The sequence below is a fragment of the Peromyscus californicus genome, unplaced genomic scaffold (genome assembly GCF_007827085.1).
Source record: "Peromyscus californicus insignis strain IS unplaced genomic scaffold, ASM782708v3 Scaffold_3__1_contigs__length_106647218, whole genome shotgun sequence".
Taxonomy (NCBI): domain Eukaryota; kingdom Metazoa; phylum Chordata; class Mammalia; order Rodentia; family Cricetidae; genus Peromyscus; species Peromyscus californicus.
This window is the reverse complement of record NW_026294551.1, coordinates 60,776,562-60,797,040: the sequence shown is the minus strand read 5'-3', so window position 1 is coordinate 60,797,040 and position 20,479 is coordinate 60,776,562. Positions and strand designations below refer to the sequence as shown.

At 51.1% G+C, this 20,479-nt stretch overlaps 1 protein-coding gene across 1 annotated transcript; it reads left to right on the top strand.

Annotated features, from left to right (window-relative positions):
- The first annotated feature begins 209 nt into the window (after window positions 1-209).
- On the top strand, window positions 210-20,367 carry Adora2b (adenosine A2b receptor). The gene is made up of 2 exons (XM_052757130.1): window positions 210-1,082; window positions 18,969-20,367. The coding sequence occupies exons 1-2, from the start codon at window positions 550-552 to the stop codon at window positions 19,630-19,632; spliced, it is 1,197 nt and encodes a 398-aa protein (XP_052613090.1). The 5' UTR covers window positions 210-549; the 3' UTR covers window positions 19,633-20,367.
- The last annotated feature ends 112 nt before the right edge of the window (window positions 20,368-20,479 follow it).

Below are 20,479 nucleotides of genomic sequence, written 5' to 3'. Positions count from 1 at the left end.
TCCAGACACAGAGGAGCAGCTAGGGCCCGCCAGGAGCGAGGTATGGGGGGGGGGGGAGCAGGCGGCGGAGGGCCCTGGGGGCTTCTTGCAGGTGGGAGGAAGGATGGGTCACCGCAGGTGTGGGCGTTCAGCACCCTTCCTGGGGTGGGGGAGGGAGGCAGAGTCTGGAAAGTGAGTTTGCGAGCGCAGGGCTGAGCAGGCGAGCACCCCCGGCGGGCAGCGGTGGCCTCGGGGACCGATGGACTAGGGGCCGCGCGGGGAGTGCAGCGCCGAGAGGAAGCCCGGGCCGGATCCGGGGGGCAGCTCGGGTGTGGCGGGGTCTGCACACCCGCAGGGGAGTCAGCCCAGGGCTCGCAGCTCGGGATCGGGGCCGGGTGAAGGCTAGGACCTCGCGCCAAGGTGGGAGTTGGAGAAGCCTTGAGGTGTGTTTCCCGTGTGCCCCCGCCCGAAGGCAATTTAGGGAATTCGTTCTTCCCGGAGCTCACGAGCAGCTAGAGCACCGACCCGGGGAGAAGGGCGGGACTAAGGCGGGCTCTTGGCAGGCGGCCAATGGGCGCCGCCCCCGCAAGGCCACGCCCCGACAAGACCACGCCCCCGCACCCGTCCGGAGCGCACGGACTCGGAGGCTTAGCCCCGGCTCCGGACGGGCGGTCTAGGCGCTGTGGCCATGCCTGGCGGCGCCTTAGTGGCTGTCCTGCGACCCGCGCAGCCCCGGTAGACGAAGCCCCGGGCCCGGCCGGCCCGGCCATGCAGCTGGAGACGCAGGACGCGCTGTACGTGGCACTGGAGCTGGTCATCGCCGCTCTGGCGGTGGCGGGCAACGTGCTGGTGTGCGCCGCGGTGGGCGCCTCGAGTGCTTTGCAGACTCCCACCAACTACTTCCTGGTGTCTCTGGCGGCGGCCGACGTGGCCGTGGGACTCTTCGCCATCCCCTTCGCCATCACCATCAGCCTGGGCTTCTGCACGGACTTCCACAGCTGCCTCTTCCTCGCCTGCTTCGTGCTGGTGCTCACACAGAGCTCCATCTTCAGTCTCTTGGCTGTGGCAGTCGACAGGTATCTGGCCATTCTCGTCCCGCTCAGGTGAGACACATCTTTCCAGCCCGGGCTGGTTTAGAGTTCTACAGAGGGGCACCCAGTCCAGGCCCACGGTTCTACCTTCTGGGACCTCAGATGGGCCAGGTTAGGAGTACACTAGGCACTCGGAGAGGTTCTGGCGTGGAGGATGCCAGCCACCTCCCTCGATGCATGTTCCACTGCGGGTTGTTGAGACACTCCTGGAGCGGCAGAACAGGCCACCGGCTGAGTGCCTCTTAGGCGTCAGGGATGCTCCAGTCACTCCCAGCTTAGGGGATCTAAATAAGGACACCTTTAGGGACTCTGGGAAGTGCGCGCCCCGCGAAGTGCCCGCCACAGGCTCAGGAAGCTCAAGCTCTGGAAGGTTTGGTGATTGCATCTCCACCCTCGTGGGGAACAGCCCTCTTAGCCCCGCACCGGAATCAGAGCAGCTGCCAGGCACCGTCCTGTGCGTAATGGGCCGGGAGAAACTTCAACTAAGAGCAAGGCAACTTTGGACGCTGGGAAATGGTACTGTTGTAAGGCACACGGTACTAACGACCCAGCTTTAGAATGTGCCTACTTCGAAATGAGGCGGCTAGGCAGATCTAAGGAAAAAGTGCCGCTTAACTCCGGTGGGGAACGCTAGGAGCATTGGTCCCTACTATCTCCGTAGTGACTCAGATTACTCCCAGACCATTCACATGCTGTCTCTGTTGTGATGCCCCAGCTACCTCAGACTTAGCACGCTCTGAACTTACTCTTAAATGCCTCCCACAGATACGTTCCTAAACAGTCTTCTCGTTACCAACCGAAAAACCAACCTGAAAAAAAAATCATAGTGGTTCTTGAAGTGCGTTGTTGATTAGTCCCAGTTACACAGCAATAATCACAGTGCCTTCCAGACGTTTTAAAGAGCTACTGTACTTACTGGTTCACTGAACACGGACAAGCAGCCTTAGAGTCGCTGGCTCATTGTGTAACCTTATTTGTATACCGCTGCGGTGCCCAGCAGCCCGAAGAGGCCCTTTCTCCGAATACGCCTAAGCCGCTTTCTCCCTCTTTCCACACGGAGAAAGCAAGATTCAGGGTAGGGAGCCGGTTAGTAGGGGACATGGCTCCCAGTTGTAGCTAATAAATTTAAAGTTGAGTTGTTTGTTGTTGCTTGTTAGTGTGCCTGGGCCCTTTAGCGTTTTCTGAGGTGAGCTTTGGATCTCTTTAGATTTGGAATTGAGATGAGTAGGAAGAGAAAGGGAAGAATCCACCGAGTTCCGACTGTGGGGCAGGCAACTCCAATTAAACGTACGTGCTTTAATCCTCACCCTGTCCAGAGGACAGGTGCTGTTGCCTGCATCCTGTAGGTGAGGGGTGTGGCCCAGGGAGATGAGGGTCTTGTTCAGGATGCTGCGTGTGGGATGCCTGGCAGAGCCGGCACTGTGCCTTCCCCGCCGTCCACCTGTCTCACAGGGCCAAGTACCGCAGGAGCATTTGAGAAACATGGAAAAGACCCTCTTGCTATTTTTAGAGGAGGGTCTTGTCTGCAGTAAGCTGGTGTTTGTAGGAAAAAATGTATTTGTGGAATTGATCAGCAGAAAGCTCCCCCAAGCCCTTGTAATCGATGTGATGAGCCTGGTCCCTGTAGGTAGATGTCTTGGGTCCCCTGCTTGTGTGTGTGTGTGTGTGTGTGTGTGTGTGTGTGTGTGTGTGTGTGTGTGTTCCACACCCACTGCCCTTGGCATCTGACTAGGAGGCTTCACACACCCCACCAGGTGTCCTGTAGCCCAGGGATTCCTGAGCCTGGACCCACACAGCCTTCTTCTCTCCATTCTTGCGGGTCTCTTCTTGCCTCTTACCTCCCATACTTGATGGTTTTTTGAACTTTTGTTTCCGCCCCCATAGAGCAGAGCAGTCACATGCCCCCAGCTTGAGTTGTCTATCTAGGGGAAGCCCTTTGGGCTTGCCCCTGGCAGAGCCCCAAATACAGGGCAGCTCCCCCAGAACCCACTCAAGGATCTCTTGTGCCACGTGACCGGAGCAGGAAGTTCCATAAATGTTTAAATCTGTTAGTTCTTGTCCTGGGTTGTGCTGGGCGGGTCTTGAAGAAAATGGGTGTGGGTGTCTTAAGGGGAAACAGATGTGAATCACAGGCTCTTTACTTCTTCTTTGCATTTGCTAAGGGTGAGGGGCCAGTGGGAGGTGAAGGGAGAGAGACCAGTGCGCCAGGAGCCAGATGTGCTCCACTGCGCGCGCACGCAGGCCTGTCCTCAGGGGTCTGGAAAGCTGCACGGCAGTATCCCATCCACACCCAGGCAGATAGGAGTATCTAACCTGCTTCCACACCAGCTCGCACTGTGGGAGGCTGAGACGCATACCGGGTTCTCACCCTTCCCTGAGCCCTCCTGGGAAGTGGTGTGTGTGTGTGTGTGTGTGTGTGTGTGGTGGGCCTCCTGCCCTCGGCAGTTCAAAGCACAACCCTATGGCAACAGGGAATGTAGGTTACTTTGAGCTGAGTTCTGTGGCAACATGGCTGTAGTTGAAGCTACTCAGGAAGGCTGAGGCAGGGGAACTGCTGGAGCCCAGGAGTGCACGGTTAATTCGGGCAACAGCAAGACCCTTGTCTGGAAAAAAAAATGCAGATTACAGGACCCACTTGGGTCCTGCTGAATCAGGGTCTGTGGGGTAGGGTGTGTAAATGTCTCCAACATTAATATTTACCCTGGGTCTGCTATGTATATCAAAAGTTAGAGCCCTCCAAGTATCAGGCAGGTTTTGAAACTTGGCTTCTCTTGTTTATCACGGGCTGGGTCTGAGTTACCCCAAAACCAGTTGGTTCTGAGACCCTCCTTGGGGCCATGGAGCTACAGATGGGCATCAAGACGGAAGTGCCCTGCTAAGGAGCCAGGTGTGGGCTAGGCATATAATCTCAGCATTCAGGAGCCCCAGGCAGGAAGATAATCACTCTCTGAGGCTGGCTTGGGGTTACTTAGTGAGTTCTAGTCCCAAGCCAGCCTGAGATACAGTGGGAGACCCTGTCTCAAAAAAGAAAGAAAGAAAAAAGTGGTGAGGGGTTAAGATCACATACTGCTCTTCCAGAGGACTAGAGTTCAGTTCCCATCAACCCACATCAGGTTGGCTTACAAACTACCTGTACTTTTAGCTCTGGGGGATTCAACACCCTCTTCTGGCCTCTTCAGATACCTACAATTGGGCACACACACTTAAAAGGATTTGGTTTATTTTATTTTATATTTTTGTTTTTTTTCTTCAATATCCTGTTTAGGAGGTGGTGTGTCTCTCTCAGGAAGTCAAGCAGGTGATGCCCAGGGTGTGAGCATGGAATGCTTCGATCAGCACATCTCTTACCTGAGCAACTCCACGGCTCTGACAGTGTCATGCTCTAGGAGCCCTGGCTCTCGTGGGTGAGCCTTGATTCTCACTAACATGAAGGAGTGATGTAGCCTGAGAAAGCCTAGAGGTGGTGCTAAGTATAAACATGATCCTTTTGTGCTCATTCAAAAAAGAACAGACTGCTTACATTAGGCTGTGCCCTTTGCCCTTAGAGTGAGGGGTGTCCACAGACAGACAGGTCCTGCCTTCTGCACTGCTGGAGACTTGCATGCAGGGAACCTTTTGAAGTGGGCTGTGCTAGGGATATGCACAGCAGAGCTGAGGTGGAAGCTGGAGGCTGTGGGAGGTGAGCCACGTCTCTACCCATAGCAACCCCTGGCTCTCACTTCATCCTGTGGCTGGTTCCGGCTGGTGCCCACAGGAGTACTTCCTCCTGGCTTAGCCTAATCCTGTTCCCTTTTGTGCCGCTCTGGGGGCCTTCCTTCCTTTGCTCAGTGGACTCAGTTTCCCTTTTACCATGGTTGACTCTCTGGAAGAGCTGACATGATTATTTTTCTGGAGGTGCTGAAGGACAGTGTTTTGGAGGGAGATGTGTCTACTGGATAATGAAAGGGCCATGTGCGTCCTTCCTTCTGTTCTCTGCCACACACTGTGTGTGTGTGTGTGTGTGTGTGTGTGTGTGTGTGTGTGTGTGTGTGTGTGTGTTACCATATTCTGTCTAGGAGGTCGGAATGTATGTTCTAAGAACAGAGGGGAAAATAAAAAGGCCGGGAAGGAGGGCCGGAGACGGCAGATCTGTAGATGTAGAGCCCTCTGGTAAGATAACAGAAGAAGAGCTAGCCCGTCTGTTTCTAGAAACAAAGGCTAATGTGTCAATCTGCTCTGGAACCCCTGGGCTCAAGCCTGGGTAGCAGGCACTGCAGGAGTGCACCGCCATACCCAGCTGTTTCAATACACTTGGATGAAGGAACCCGGGTCGTCAGAAGATCCCTCACAGGCCTGCACAAGGATAGGGTGGTACAGGGCCTGGAGATGGTGGGAAAGCTAGGCAAGCAGCAGGTGCCACTGGCTGAGGGCAGGTAGCTACAGATTCTGGGGTGCGGCCTGCAGGTCCTGGCTCCTGCTTTAGGTGCTGGCCCAGTTACCCAGAACTGGGTGTTGCTTTGTCTTGTTTATCCTCCGTTGTTAGTACCCAGGGCCTTTGCTCCATCTCCAGGCCTGGAGCACCCACGTTAAACCCAGCAACAAGGACCATCGTCGGCTCTTGTCTGATCTCAATGGCTCTGCTGCTGACAGGATCTTGGCCAATATGGCAGGCAGCAGGTGGGATTGGGTAGGGGACTTCCTCAAGCCTATCTTAAAACCAGGCTGGAACTGAGGTCACACACTCAGGAGGACACCTGAAACTCCTGTCCTCAGGCTGCAAGAGAAGTCAGGCCTGAAGTAACCAGCCAGCCATCAGGAGCGCATGGCAATGTCCAGGCATGGGGTGATGGAGGTGAGGTTGTCAGGCAGTCCAGCTGTTCAGTTCCCCTGAGGGGTGAGAGGAGACAGGTCCTTCTGCTCATCACAGGCTCTCTCCCCCTTCAATGGAGTGGGGTACAGAGCTGCACCCAGAATGCCACAGCCTGTAGCTACTGAGCTTGTCTGGAAGGACCATGGCCCAGGGGCAGCCATGCCAGGAAATGGGTTTGCACCTTAAACCACCTTCTGCATCCTGTTCTGAAAAGCACGGGTGCCGCCTGTGACTGTCTGGAGAATGAACTGGTGTGGGAGGTTGTGATGTCTATTCTTGGTTGTCAGCCTGACTACATCTGGAATTAATTCAAACTCAGGCAGCTGGGTACACCTGTGAGGGACTTTTTTCTCTTCTCTCTCCTCTCTTCTCCTCTCCTCTCCTCTCCTCTCCTCTCCTCTCCTCTCCTCTCCTTTCCTCTCCTCTCCTCTTCTCTTCTCCCTCCCTCCCTCTCTCCCCCCTCCCCACCCCCCGTTTTTAGAGACAGGGTTTCTCTGTGCAGCCCTGACTGTCCTGGAATTCTATAGATCAAGCTGGCTTGGAACTCACAGGGATCCCCCTGCCTCTGCCTCCCATAGGCATGTGCCACTGCCACCCAGCAAGGGACTTTTTCTTCTTCCTTCCTTTCCTTCTTTATTTTATTTTTTTTTTTTTATAGATCTTGCCTCAAGTTTATTTGTAAAAACAACATAGGCCACTGATCATCGGCAAATAGTGTGTAGGTGTGTCATACTAGTCCATTTGTCTTCACATTGGCAGATAACCTTTTCTATGGGGCCTTCACAGGGGCCTGGGCACCTTTGGGAGCCTGAGCTGCAGCTGAGGCTTGGGCCTGGGCCTGAGCTGGAGTGGAGGCCTCTGTCTTGATCTGAACCTTGGGCTTTGGTTGGCAGAGCCTGTGACCCTTGACCATGCAGCTTCTAATCCGCCTCTCCAGCTCGGGGTGAGCGAAGAAAGCAAGATGGCTGAGCGTGCGGCTGGGCCCTTTGGCAGCTTGGGCTTAACCGCCTTGGGCTTCACGGAGGCCTTGATGGCCTCTGCATGCGTACCCACTGCCTTCCCATTGTTGACCTGCATCTTCTCAGGCCTTTCTTTGCTTCTTGGCAAATCGCCTGTTCCTCTGGAACTTGGGGTCGACCGCCTTCAGAGATTCGTGTCATCTTTGTGACCGGGGTTTCTTACTGCCATTTCTGTGCCGTTTTCGGGACTGGTTGTGTGTGGCCTGGTTGTTGGACTTGGCCATGTCTGAATGGTAACCGGCAGCTCCCGAAGTGCCTGGGACCAAAAGAGAAAGAGCGAGGGACTTTTTCTTAATTAACTCATTTGAGGTGGGAAGATCCACCTTTAATCTAGCCACACCTTCTGCTGGCAGCCTATATAAAGGACAAGGAAGAAGGAAGCTTGCTCTCTCTTTGCCTGCTTGTTCTTGCTGGCAAGTCCATTCCTTCACTGGCATTAGAGCCTCCTTCTTCAGGATTCCGGCATGTACTGAAGACCAGCTAAGACATCCAGCCTCATGAACCGAACTACTTGATTCTTGGACCACATATATGTGATATTTATATATGTATAAATAAATCCCTGTATGTGTGTGTGTTCATTCTAAAAGTTCTGTCCCTCTAGAGAACCCCAGAAGGACAGAAGGACAAAGGAAACAACATCTTCTCAAGACAGTCTGCATTCCTTCCACATGCACCAGGTCTGCAGCCTTGCGGGTCCTAAGTCACAGCCACTGGCAGGACTGTCTCAGCGTCTCTTCTATCTGGCCTGTGACAGTATGGGTGTGCCCCGCCCAGAGGTGTTCAACACATGCCCTCAGTTGTCTTGTATACTGGAGTTTTCCGTTTGTGAACAGCAGCCACACTTTATTAAAGCCCTTTCTCTGGGCGGGTTTACACCTTATATGCCTCCTCCTGGCTAGTCTGGAAAACTCTGTGGGGCAGTCACTTCAAAGATGAGACCCAGAGTTGTCTAGCCTGGGATCACACAGAACATCTGGGCTGCATGAGCCTGCTTTCCTGGGAGCCCCAAACAGCATGAAGATAGCTAGGGACAGGGAAAGAAGCCAGACACCCGGTGTATTTTAAGGTGTGTTACTTTTGTTTATGTTGCATTTGTTTAACTCTGTGAAGCTGTGTTGCTTTGTCTAAAATACCTGATGGTCTAATAAAGAGCTGAACGGCCAATAGCAAGGCAGGAGAAATGATAGGTGGGGCTGACAAGCAGAGAGAATAAATAGAAGGAGAAATCTGTGAAGAAAAGAACAAAGAGCAAGAGCAAAGGAGGAGGACATCAGGGGCCAGCCACAGAGTAAGAGTGGAAGTAAGATACACAGAAGTAAGAAAAGGAAAAAGCCCAGAGGCAAAAGGTACATGGGATAATTTAAAGTTAAGAAAAGCTGGCAAGAAACAAGCCAAGCTAAGGCTGGGCATTTATAATTAAGAATAAGCCTCCGTGTGTGATTTATTTGAGAGCTGGGTGGTGAGCCCCCAAAAAGAGCCAAACAGCAAAAGAATAAAAACACCACCACCAGGGTTCTGTAAGAACACTCTCGATGAATGGCAGATAAACAGGGTACCAGCAGATTGCGATGTGGGCCCTGAAGTGTTGCTTGCAACGGAGAGGTTGGGTGAGAGCTGAAGAGAAATATGACTAAAAAAGGAAGCCTCATTTGGTCCAAGCATGCCTGCACTCAGAACTCCAGCAGCAGCCGAAGGACTGTAGGGATCATATCCTTCCCTCTTTCTTCAGTTCAGGCGTCTATGGGCCAGCCTTTCCTACTACTTCCAACTCATCACCAACCTTCAGGAATTGACTGGAGTGTGTTCGTTCTCCCTTAACGGTGTTGCCATGATCCACTCTTGTCTCGGGCTAACAGGCTGGAGACCCTGCCAGTGGCTGCAAGTCTCAATGACAGCTAACTAGTGCGCCTCTTCAGACAGTCAAAGTTGAGAACAGTTTGGCTGAAGGGGTGTAATACTTCTCTAGAGGCTTCATGCTTGAGGCGTGTGCGTGGGGCCCATGGGAAGGAAGGGCATTGGGCTGTGCATGGAGCCTATGCAAAGGAGCAGAGGGTGAGGGTCCTGGTGCTTGCATTAGGCACAGAGGGTGGGCTGGGCAGGCAGAGCAGTAGGGGTGGAGCGGGCAGGTCACAGAGGGCCTGGAGGCTTCCTGGGGGGCTCAGATCTCGTCCTAAAGGTGGGTCACTAATGGACCTAGAAGGTGTGTGTGTATTGAGGGTGGCATAGAAGTCAACACCCAGAAGGGCCCTGAAAGGAGAGCAAACACACTCCCTTCTTTGACCAGTGCCACCCCTTCTGCTGGGGCAACCCTCCAGATCCATTTTGTCACCGGACTTCCTCCTACTGGCTCCCACTGGCACTCGGTGGTGTGCCACCATCTTGTTTTACATGTACTTATTTGTGTGTGTATGCATGCCACAGTGTGCACATGGAGGGCCAAGGTCAACTTGCAGGAGTTGGTTCTCTTCTACCACATGGATCTCAGAGCCTGGACTCAGGTCACTAGGCTTGCTAACAAACCTGACACTGTCTCATAAAGTTACATTTTTGGAACTTTTCCTTGATTTATTTATTTTGAAATAGGATGGCTCACATAGCCCAGTCTGTCCTCGAACCTCTTGTCCCCACCTCCCAAGTGGCTGTACTTTACACATATACCACTATGCTTGCCTAGAATTTGCTTTTAGAAAGGTTTTTGGATTTGGTGGGTTTGGATTCTTTCACATGGAAGAGTGGACATAGTCAAAATGTTTCCACCCCATCCTCCATCAACTGGATCTCCAGCTCCAGGCAGGGTAGGGAGAGAAGGAAGGAGCAGAGGCCACAGCACCTAGGAGACCAGGCAGCCCAGGAAGTGGGTGCACAGGCTGTCACTCCAGCTTCAATACCTTTCCAATCCCTGCTAGTTATTAAGCTGGAGCTTCCCACCCCCACTATTTGCATTTCCAATTGAGGATTCCAGGGTCCACTGTGATGACCTGACCTGCCTCCTTTCCGTAGAAACTCACCGAAGCTCCTCGTTTTCTGATACCCTCCACTCTGGTTTCAACACGATTATGAGTTTACTTTTCTGTCTTACTGTCAGTTAACTGTGATTTTGTGAGACTAGATAACTAGGCGAGACACACACGCCAATGTGGAATTATTTACTGATTTCTTTAGAGACAGTGTCTTATAGTGCAGGCTAGCCTGGGCGCACCTTTCACTTCCTCCTGCTCCTGAGTGCAGGAATTACAGGTGCGTGACACCACTCCTGGTTTATGAGGTGTTGGGCTTCACGATGCTGGGTAAGCACCCAACCAATGGCGCTGCCTTCCAGTGCTGGGATTACAGGTGTGCACTACCAAAGCTGGTTGAAATGTAGATTTTTTTAATTTTTAAAACTATTTTAATTTTATGTGTATGTATGCTTTGCCTGAATGCATGTCTGTGCACCATGTGTGTGCCTGATGCCTGCCGAATCTAGGAGAGGTTGTTGGATCCCCTGGGACTGAGATTGTGAGCTTCCATGTGGGTGCTGGGAATCGAACCTGGGTCCTCTGCAGAAGCAGTCAGTGCTCTCAACTGCTGAGTCATCACTCCAGCCTCTCAAGTGTAGAATTGAAATCAGGAATTTCGTGACGATAGATCTTCATTTTAAAGCCACTCTGATGGACAGCTGGATGGACTGGAAGGGACAAGATTATGTAGGAAAGCCAGGTGTCATCCAGGCAAGGAAGAAAGGAAGTGTGATTGTGGCAGAGGCCATGGAGATGGCATATTTGAGATAAGTGACATCTGAACGTTTGTACCTGGAGGGAAGGCTGATGTCTGCCTGACATCACCCAGGAGCCTGACAGTTTGAAAAGGGAGGTCCCAAGTAAAGCCAACCAGGAGACCTGGACAGTAAAGAGCCTGAAGCCAGAGATGGACCCAGATCCAGTTAGTGACCCAGGTTGGCAGTAGGTGGAATGGGAATGTGGGCGCTGTCACCGTAGACTGGGGAGTCATTTAGAAGGACTGGTAGATCTAGTGGGCAACGTTAAGTGGTGTGCCTGTAGCTGAAGACGGGAATGCAGGAGACGGGTTCAAAGGGGCTTGGTGACATGGGCAGATGGTGGTGGTCGAAGAGTAGGCCCAGGCCAGCTCCCAGGTTTCTGGGCACCAGTGTGGTCTGCTCTGAAAATTAGGGGGTACGCAGAAGTGTTGGGGAGCTCGTGGCCCAGGTGTGTTCCAGGCCTAGGTTGGACCTGCAGGCTAGGAAGTGTAGTTGGGTGTGAACTGTGGAGAGGCTGGCGCTCACTGGTCCTTCACTATTGGGGTGCAGCCCCTCCTGCTTTGTTGGAGCCCAGCACTGCCCCGTCTCCTACCATATGGAGGTTCTTGCCCGACACCCCTCCCTTCTACCTGCCAATGCCCCGTCTCTGGTTTGCTGCCTATGCAGCTTCAGGTCCACCAGCCACAGACTTCCCAAAGTGACTCTCTGCACGACATCTGTTTGCGTTGTTGATTTCCACACCGTAGCTGAATCTGGCCCTGCTCACTCTGCCCTGGAGCCTGTGTCTGCTCAGCGCTCTGTCTCCCATGCTCCCTCCCTGTGTGTCTGCCCTGGCTTCCAGGACCCCTCACCTCTTGGAACTTAATGTGCTGAGGCCTCTGCGCGTGTGTCCCCTGCTGGAATGTCACCCCACTTCCCTGCCGACTCTTCCTCACTGTGTCTCCTACAGTGACTGTCTCCCGTGAGTCCCCAGGGTTTCTTGGCCGCTCTCTGCAACTTTGCAGCTATTTTCTTTGCTATTTGTAGCTTGTTAAGCTGTCAGCTAGTCTGTGGGTGGACTGGCTTGTTGCCAGTAGCTCAGGATTCTATATGGAATGTCCTGAGAGGTTTATGGGAGAAGCTGAGGGAATTGAGTGATGGGGACTGATTGATGCTGTTCCAGAAAACCGAGTCCCTCCTCTCTTTGGCATTTCCAGAAGTCATTAGCAATATAGCCTGGCTCATTAACTGGATCTGGGTCCATCTCTGGCTTCAGGCTCTTTACTGTCAGGGTCTCCCAGTTGACCATGTGGCTTTATCTGGGACCTCTCTTTTCAGATGCAGGCTCCTGGGTGATGTCAGACTGACATCTACTGTGAAATAATCTTTCTATTATTATACACTGTGAAAATCTTCTGCTCTCACTTTTAATAAAGAGCTGATTGGCCAATAGCTAGGCAGGATTTTCGGGGCAGAGAGAATGCTGGGAAGAAGAAGGGCAGAGTCCTGGGAGATGCAGAGGGAAGCAAGATGAACGTGCTGTGTTGAAAGAAGACACCACCACATGGCAGAGGGTAGATAAGAAATATGGGTTAATTTAAAATGTAAGAGTGAGATAGTAACAAGCCTGAGCTATCGACTGAGCTATAATTAGTAATAACTGGTTATTTGGGAGTGGCTGCTGAGACACAGAGAAACTCCATCTACAGACATCAGCCTTCCCTCCAGGCACAAATGTTCAGATGTTACTTACCTCAAATACGCCAGTTGTCTTAGTTTGCTTCCTATTGCTGTAACAAGAACTGTGACCCAAACCAACCTGAGGAGGAAAGGGTTTCCTTCTTTGTCTCTCTCCTTCCTTCCACCCTTCTCCTCCTTCCTCCCTTTTCCTCCTTCTTTCCTTCTTTTCCTTTCCCTTTTTTTTTTTTTCCAGACAGGGTTTCTCTGTATAGTCAGGAAAAGGTTTAGTCATCTCCCAGCCTCTATACAGCCCATCACTGAGGGAAGCCAGGAGAGGAACCTGGAGGCAGGAACTGAAGCAGAGACCATGGAGGAACACTGCTTACTGGCTTGCTCAGCCTGCTTTCTTATATACCCAGGACCACCTGCCTAGGGGTGGCACCATCCACATTGGTCTGACCCTCCCATATCTATCATTGATTAAGAAAACACCCCACAGACTTGTCTACAGGCCAATATGTTGGAGGCATTTTCTCAATTGAGGTTTCCTCTTTCCAGATGACTCTAGCTTGTGTCAAGTTGACAAAAAAACAAAAAAACAAAAACCAAAAAAACCAACCAACCAAAAAAGCCAAAACAACACACAGATATGTATGTATGCTCTGTGTATGTGTATATCACACACACACACACACACACACACACACACACACACACACACACACACCAGCAGTCTCTGGTTTCAGAAATGAGTTGTTCTTAATCGATGTAAGTTACCCTTTACCCCCTTGTCACAGACCCCAAGTGCAGCTACAAGTGGATGTCAAGTCCACTTATGTGATCAAGATGGTGGTGTTCCAGTCTCTTTTTATAAGCCAGGTTCTTTGGCATTTGTTTCTGGGTACAGTGCTGGCCATGGATGGAATAGGGAACAGGCTTGTCTCTACTGTTGAGGAGCCTGTTCAGTTGGGAGGGACAGAGAATGTCCAGTGACATGTGGATACCTAGGTGGGGGTAATCTGGGCAATACCAGGGTGCCAAGGAACACAGTGGTGTACTTCAGTGTGAATTTCTCTGCTTCCATGTAAATCCCTGTCCGTGGATTAATTCATGTGTGATGGGCGAGTGGGAGCAGGATGTTTGCTCCATACATGACTGTGCCTGGGCAGAGCAGGGGGATGGGGGTGTGTGTGTCGGGGGGTGGTACACTCCTCCGCAGGAAAGGAAAAGGCTTGACTGCCGTGCAGGAGGGGCCCAGTAGGCTTTCAGGGATGATGAGGATACAAACTGCTTGTGCCTGGCACCCCTTCCTTGGAAAGCTGCACCCCACCTTGTACACCCCAGTCTGCTTCCATGCCCAGCACAGCTACAGTGCCCTGGTTCAGAGTTCCTCTTCCAGCTGTACCATATCTCTCTGATAAATGTTTGGCTGGGATCCCCATTCAACCTTTTTGATGTTTTTAAAATATGTACTCTGGCAGCTGCTAGGCCCGCTGGACTGCGGGCACAGTTGGCCCTAATAATTGTGAGAGTACTCTAGCTACAGAATTGTTGTCTGAGTGGTATGCCCTAACCCATTTTTCACCTCTGTCCTGCTTTTTTTGTGTGTGTGTAGATTAAGAAAACAGAAGCTTTCTAAGTATGTATGTACTTATCAGCAAGCTTGGTGGCTCACATCTTATTTCCAGCATGCATTCAGGAGGTTGAGGCAAAAAAAAACAAACAAAAAACAAAAAACAAACAACAAACAAACCCCCCCCAAAAAAACAAAACAAAACAAAAACCCCAAGGTTTGAGGCTGACCTGAGAATTCCAGGACAGCCTGGACAAAAATGAGATTCTGTCTCAAAAAACAAACAAACAAAAAAAATATATACTGTCTTCCAACAGAAATGTCTGTTATTTCCTGGAGAGTGGAGCTTGTGGGCAAGACTAACTATGAAGAGCGAGCCCTCAACAGCTCAGAAGCCGTGATAGGTCTCAGCATGTATTCACTTAGCAGTGTGCATTTAGGAAGTACTCTGTTGCGGGGCTCAGGATGGAACAAGGGGCCCCATTTATGGTAGGTGTCTGCTGAGTCCCATCCTAGCTCCCCAGCCCTGTAAATCTGTGTTGTGAATCACAGCTACGGCTGGGAGGCGGGCTCCAGAGCCACAGTTTAGGAGAGGGCCCAGGCTGCACTGGCTGGACTGTCACTGCCCAGGGCCTCGGAACAGGAGGGCTCCTGAGAGCTGGAAGGTGGTCTGGTTTGAGCTGCAGAACCCTGTTCCAGTAGGTCAGCACTTGTTACGCAGTCCTTGGCCAGTCCCTTGGTCCCTTCCTTATGTAATCAGCAATCACACTGCTTATTGTTGAGTCTTCTGTGTGACTGTTTCTACCAAGCCCCTTAGCTAATGAGCTTTCTAAGGAGGATCTGGACACAGTTACAACCATTTGCCAGAGTCTGTGCTTTCCCAGGACAACCCTTTAATGTGGCCTACACAGGCTGGACTTGTTCCTGCCTTGATTGGAAAGAGGCCGCCTGCATTTACTCCTCACTGCCTGTCCCGTCTGTCATGTTCTGGGGGTAGGTGTCCTGATCTCACCACGGCGTTTGGTGCCCTCCATGGCAGAACACTGATTGGCACAGGACCAGGGAATGGAAGGATGTGGCCTCTCGGGAATATTTTGTGAACATGGCCACAAACACGTACTTGAGAATTTTCTGAGAACCTCTGGTGCACAGGGAACCGAGTATAGCTCCTGCTGCAAATAATGGGGGCTGGGGAGAGAACGGGACACAAGGGAGGGGACCAGAACTTTCAGGTGTTAGGGTCCCCAGGGTCAGCCCCTCCAGTGTCCATCCAGCACAGGGATACGTAGGTCCAGGTGCATGTCTGTGAAGGCTGGGGTTTGCTGTCATGGGGCTAGCTGTGCCTCTAAGGGAAGAGGCTGCAGCTCTCTTCCTAAGGCTGTGACCCTTTAATACAGTTCCTCATGTGGTGGTGACCCCCAACCATAAAGTTACTTTCATTGCTACTTCATAGCTATAATTTTGCTACTGTTATGAATTGCAGCGTAAATATCTGTTTTCCAGTAGTCTTAGGTGACCTCTGTGAAAGGGTCATTCAGCCTTGGGGGTCAGAACTCACAGGTTGAGAACCACTGCCCTAGAGAGTGGTGGAGGCCCTTCAAGTCCTGATCCTCCTGATTCCCGGGTGCTGCTTGAAGAACAGAGGCTCCAGGACTTGGCAAGCAGCTCTCGTGCCTGGGGAGGAAACTAATGCATGACTGATGCATGGCTGGGCGACAGAAGAAGGGGAACTGGGATTCATGATAGGAGCACGGGAGGGCTAGGGGTCCTAGACAGAAAATAACCACTTTGGGCAATGCTGGCCATCAATCCGATGGGCTTTGTGTTGATGCGATTTAGCGGGAGTGGGCAAATCGCTTAAGCTCCGAGCCTTGTTTTTCAGTGATAGCCCCTCCCCGAGATACTTGGTTGGTGGGATGTGTGAGTTTCAGGGCATAGTGTGCCCAAAGAGAAGGGAGGGGCTTGCGTGCTGCTACTGGAATTTGTTTGGAGAGGGGAGTGTGCAGGCACTTGTCTCTAATTCGGTGTCTGTCATACTCTGGCTCCCTGGAGCTGCTGTTCTCAGACACTTGACCTACTCACTCACCCAGCTCCAGGGCTCCAGTCTGTCCCTTCACTTCCTCAGATTTCCTCTCCCTCCTTCTCAGCTCCCACTTCCGTGGTCCCAGCCTGCGCCTTGTCAAATACCAAGTGGTACCACCATTAAGATCCAAAAGCCACTTCCCTGTCTGCCTGGCAAGCTCTCCTCATCTCTCCCTGAGGTGACAAGTCCTATGTCCAAGCTGCCTCTCCCTTTCTCAGCTTTGTGAAGTGACAGTTCTCAAGAAGATACAGCCCCATGTGACCACCACCCCAGCCTTTGCTCTTGAACCAGCCTTTTTGCCCTTTCTTCTGCCACGACTCAGGCAGCATCCCTTCACACAGGCCCTGCATCCTTCTGCTTCCTCAGCCTCCTTTCTTTTGGGGGAGGGAAGGCTGGGGATAGCCTCATATAGCTTACATTAGCCTCGAACTCCTGATCTTCCTGCCCCACCTCCCAAGTGCTAGGATGGCAGGCATGCTGCCACACCCAACAGCCTGCCCTTTCCTTCTGCAGCTTCTCTATAGATCACCGTCATCAGGAACTAACATCCTCTTCCCATGACCTTAATCTCTGCACTTCGAGCCCTTAATCATGTTTCAGTGGATATTAGGATGCTGGGGAAAACCCCTGAAAACCATGCATCACCCCTGATTCTTCACCATCCTCCATCTAATCCATTTTAAGGCCTGTTGGTTCTTTTTCCATTGCATCATCCGGGCTGAAATCCTGGACCCAGAGCTCATTTTCTTGAATTTTGAAATAGTTTTCTAGCTGCTCTCTCTGTCTCCTCTTGTACTCCTAAAACGCAGTTGCTGTGGCCAGGTGCTTTCTGCAACATGAACAGTACCACTACTTGCCTTGCAAGTCTTCCACGGCCCCAGCCCGGAAGCTGGCACTGTCTGAAAGCCCACGTGAGTGCCATTTGCCTGGAATCTTCTCACTGTTCGGGTTTCTCCTCCCTCTCATCCATAAGCTTCCACTGCAAGGTCTTCCATGATGTCCTATACCGAAGCTTTCCTCGTTTGTACCTTACCAGTCACTGACCAGAGAATGGAAGTGCTAGGATGTGCTCACCCCACATAGTCAGTGCACCAAGGCTGGCCTGTGTTCAGCTGAACTAAATTAATATGGCTGAGTCAAGGGCAGAGCTGTGGTGCAGGCTTCCTCAGGGACAGGATCCGGAGTGCCTAGCTTTGTGGAGGCATTCTGTTACCCTGCAGAGGCTAATTGTGCTGTTGACATCGCTGGTGAGGCGCTGGCAAGGAGAAACATTTTTAAAAAGGTTTCATCACTGGCCAAGAAAAATGCAGCAGCGAGCGGCTGAGCTCAGCAGGCCATCCTGCAGTAAAGGCCCAGCAACTGAGCTGCTCACGGCTGAGAGGAAGCTGCAAAGACGAACTGTCATTAAGCATGAAGCAAGTCTCAGTTGGCTTCGTCTGCAGACTGTACTTGTTGTCCTGCCTGCTCGGGCCACAGCATCCGAGTGTTCCTAGTACACAGTAACTGCTAACAGGTAGCGCATGGGGGTGTTTTCATAATGGCTGTGCTTTAGAACTGACTATAGCTGGACTGTGGAGGTGCACACCTTTAATCCCAGAACTTGGGAGGCAGAGACAAGTGGATTTCTGAACTTGGGGTCAGCATGGTCTACAGAGTGAGTTCCAGGACAGCCAGGGCTACACAGAGAAACCCTGTCTCGAAAAACCAAAACCAAACTAAAACAAACAAAAACAAAAAACAAACCAAAAAAAGGACTGACTATATACTGGGCACCATGCTAGGTCCTGGGATACCAATTCAGCAAGATATGGTCTGTCCTTAGTGGAGTCATTCTAGTCGAGGGAAAATATACGTGACAAACTAAGGACCAGTCATTACTGTTGATGTCCCAAGTCTCAGTAACTCTCGTGCCGGTGGCTCTCTCCAGATGAAGCATTAGCAGAGCTGCGGTTCTACAGTCTGCAGAGAAGTCAGCAGTGCTCCTGCCCAGAGTCTGCAGAAGGCACTTTCCTTCTGTGGGATAAGATTTTGCTTTGTGGTCTCAGCCTCCTCATTGGAGGACCACCGGTGTGCACCCATCACAACCAGTTCTAAAGCAAACTTCTGGTGTTGAGAGAAGTGATTGTTGTCAAAAGCCACAGATCCTGAGTCCAAAGGACCTGAGTGCAGAGGGCTCCTTGGACCCTTGTTAAAGTGTCAGCTTGTGAGTCAGGTTTCATATACACATGTCCTCACTATTTGTTACATCTCCCCTTAGGATGTCGGTCCTTTAACATTAGAACATGTACATGTCTGTTCACTGATGTATCTCAAACACTCAAACAGCACCTTACAGAAACCCAAATTAGCCAGTACTGAGCCTATTAAAAAGGGCCTCTAAGACATCTGGACCTTTGTCACTGGCTGTCCATCACTAAACAGAAACAAGTACTGGGTCAAGAATGAGTATTTTTGTTGTTTTTCTTTTTTTTTGTTTTTGCTTTGTTTTTTCGAGACAGGGTGTCCTGGAACTCACTCTGTAGCCCAGGCTGGCCTCGAACTCACAGAGATCCACTTGCCTCTGCCTCCCGAGTGCTGGGATTAAAGGCGTTGCACCGCCACCGCACAGCTGTTGTTTTTCAAGACCGGGTTTCTCTGTAGCTCTGGCTGTCCTTGCTATGTAGACCAGGCTGGCCTTAAACTCACAGAGATCTATGTGCCTCTGCCTCCTGAGTGCTGGGATAAAGGTGTGTGCTGCTGTGTCTGGCTAAGAACGACAGTCTTATTGAGCCGCTGCAGCGAAGCTGCCCACATCTGCTCCTGACTCTGTGCTAAGTGATGGTCATGGTGCCCCCAGGGTGAACCTTCAAAGCTGGGAGAGCTGAAGGGCCATGGAACACCAGCAAGGTAGACCTTTGGGCTCTGGTTAAGGAATACGGTAACATGACCAATAACAGATGATATTCTCTTGAACAGGTATAAAAGTTTGGTCACTGGAACCCGAGCAAGAGGGATCATTGCTGTCCTCTGGGTCCTTGCCTTTGGCATTGGATTGACTCCGTTCCTGGGTTGGAATAGTAAAGACAGTGTCACCAGCAACTGCACAGAACTTGGGGATGGAATCATGAATAAGAGCTGCTGTCCTGTGAGGTGTCTCTTTGAGAATGTCGTCCCCATGAGCTACATGGTGTATTTCAATTTCTTTGGGTGTGTCCTTCCTCCACTGCTCATAATGTTGGTGATCTACATCAAAATCTTCATGGTGGCCTGTGAGCAGCTTCAGCGCATGGAACCGATGGACCACTCCAGGACCACTCTGCAGCGAGAGATCCACGCCGCCAAGTCACTGGCTATGATTGTAGGCATTTTTGCGCTGTGCTGGCTGCCAGTGCATGCCATCAACTGTGTTACTCTTTTCCATCCAGCTCTTGCCAACGCTAAGCCCAAGTGGATGATGAATGTTGCCATCCTCCTGTCACATGCCAACTCAGTTGTCAATCCCATTGTATATGCCTACAGGAACCGAGACTTCCGCCACACTTTCCACAGAATCATCTCCAGTTACGTTCTCTGCCAGACAGACACCAAAGGTGGGAGTGGGCAGGCCGGGGCACAGTCTGCTCTCAGTCTGGGCCTATGACCTAGGCTCTGGCCTTTTGCAGAAGAAGGCTTAAAATAAACAATGGGACTCGACACAACTGGCTGGTTCTCACTGTGAAAGACAGCTACACCTCCCAAGCAGATGAGCTGCTTCTTCTGAGTACTTACCTGGAGTTACCCAAGTCTAGCTAAGATGCACATGCAATCAGTAGCCTCCAAGGTTAACAAATACATGGGTGGATCTACTCAGCTGCTCTACTGTGTGGGTGATGGCAGTGGTTTGAATTGATTCCCAAAGACGTTTTTATTTCTAAGAATCTGCCTCATTCATGGTAGAAAATGACTGAAGCTTACCTTACTGTGAAGCACTGTGAACTATTATAGTAAAGTATTTTTCACTTACAGCAATGGAAAAAAAGTTGGCTGTACTAATGTATATATACTAATGTATACTTGTCCCCAGGGCAGCAACCCAGAAAACTGAAGTATAATTCAGATATTTTTGTATTAATTTAGGGAATGATATTCTCCTAAGTTTTGGAGTAGAATTGTAATTAAAAAAACAATTTAAGTTCAGTATTTTCCATGTACACAAAATACCAGAGGTGGAAACTGGAGAAATGGAGTCCCTCCTCGACTGGAATCCTGCTTCTAGACCTAGGTACTGGGGTTGCTTCTCTCCCAAGTTAAAATTTATTGGAGCCCACAGTGTGAAAATTTTACTAAGCAAAAACATCTGTCTACTATAGTCAGTGAAATAAAACTGTGAAAAGCAGGGTCACGGTGCCGCACTGGCTTGCTGTACCAACTATACTGTCTGCACTGTACCGTGAAGGCCGCTGAAAGAGGCTCATATGGAGTCCGTCTCTCAAGTAGCAGAGAACTCT

What these genes read in the sequence shown, in the direction of transcription:
- Adora2b (XM_052757130.1), top strand. Translation starts at nt 550, where the DNA reads ATGGGCGCCGCCCCCGCAAGGCCACGCCCCGACAAGACCACGCCCCCG. An exon ending in GCCATTCTCGTCCCGCTCAG is followed by an intron (nt 1,083 to 18,968) that starts GTGAGACACATC and finishes TCTCTTGAACAG; the next exon opens with GTATAAAAGTTTGGTCACTG.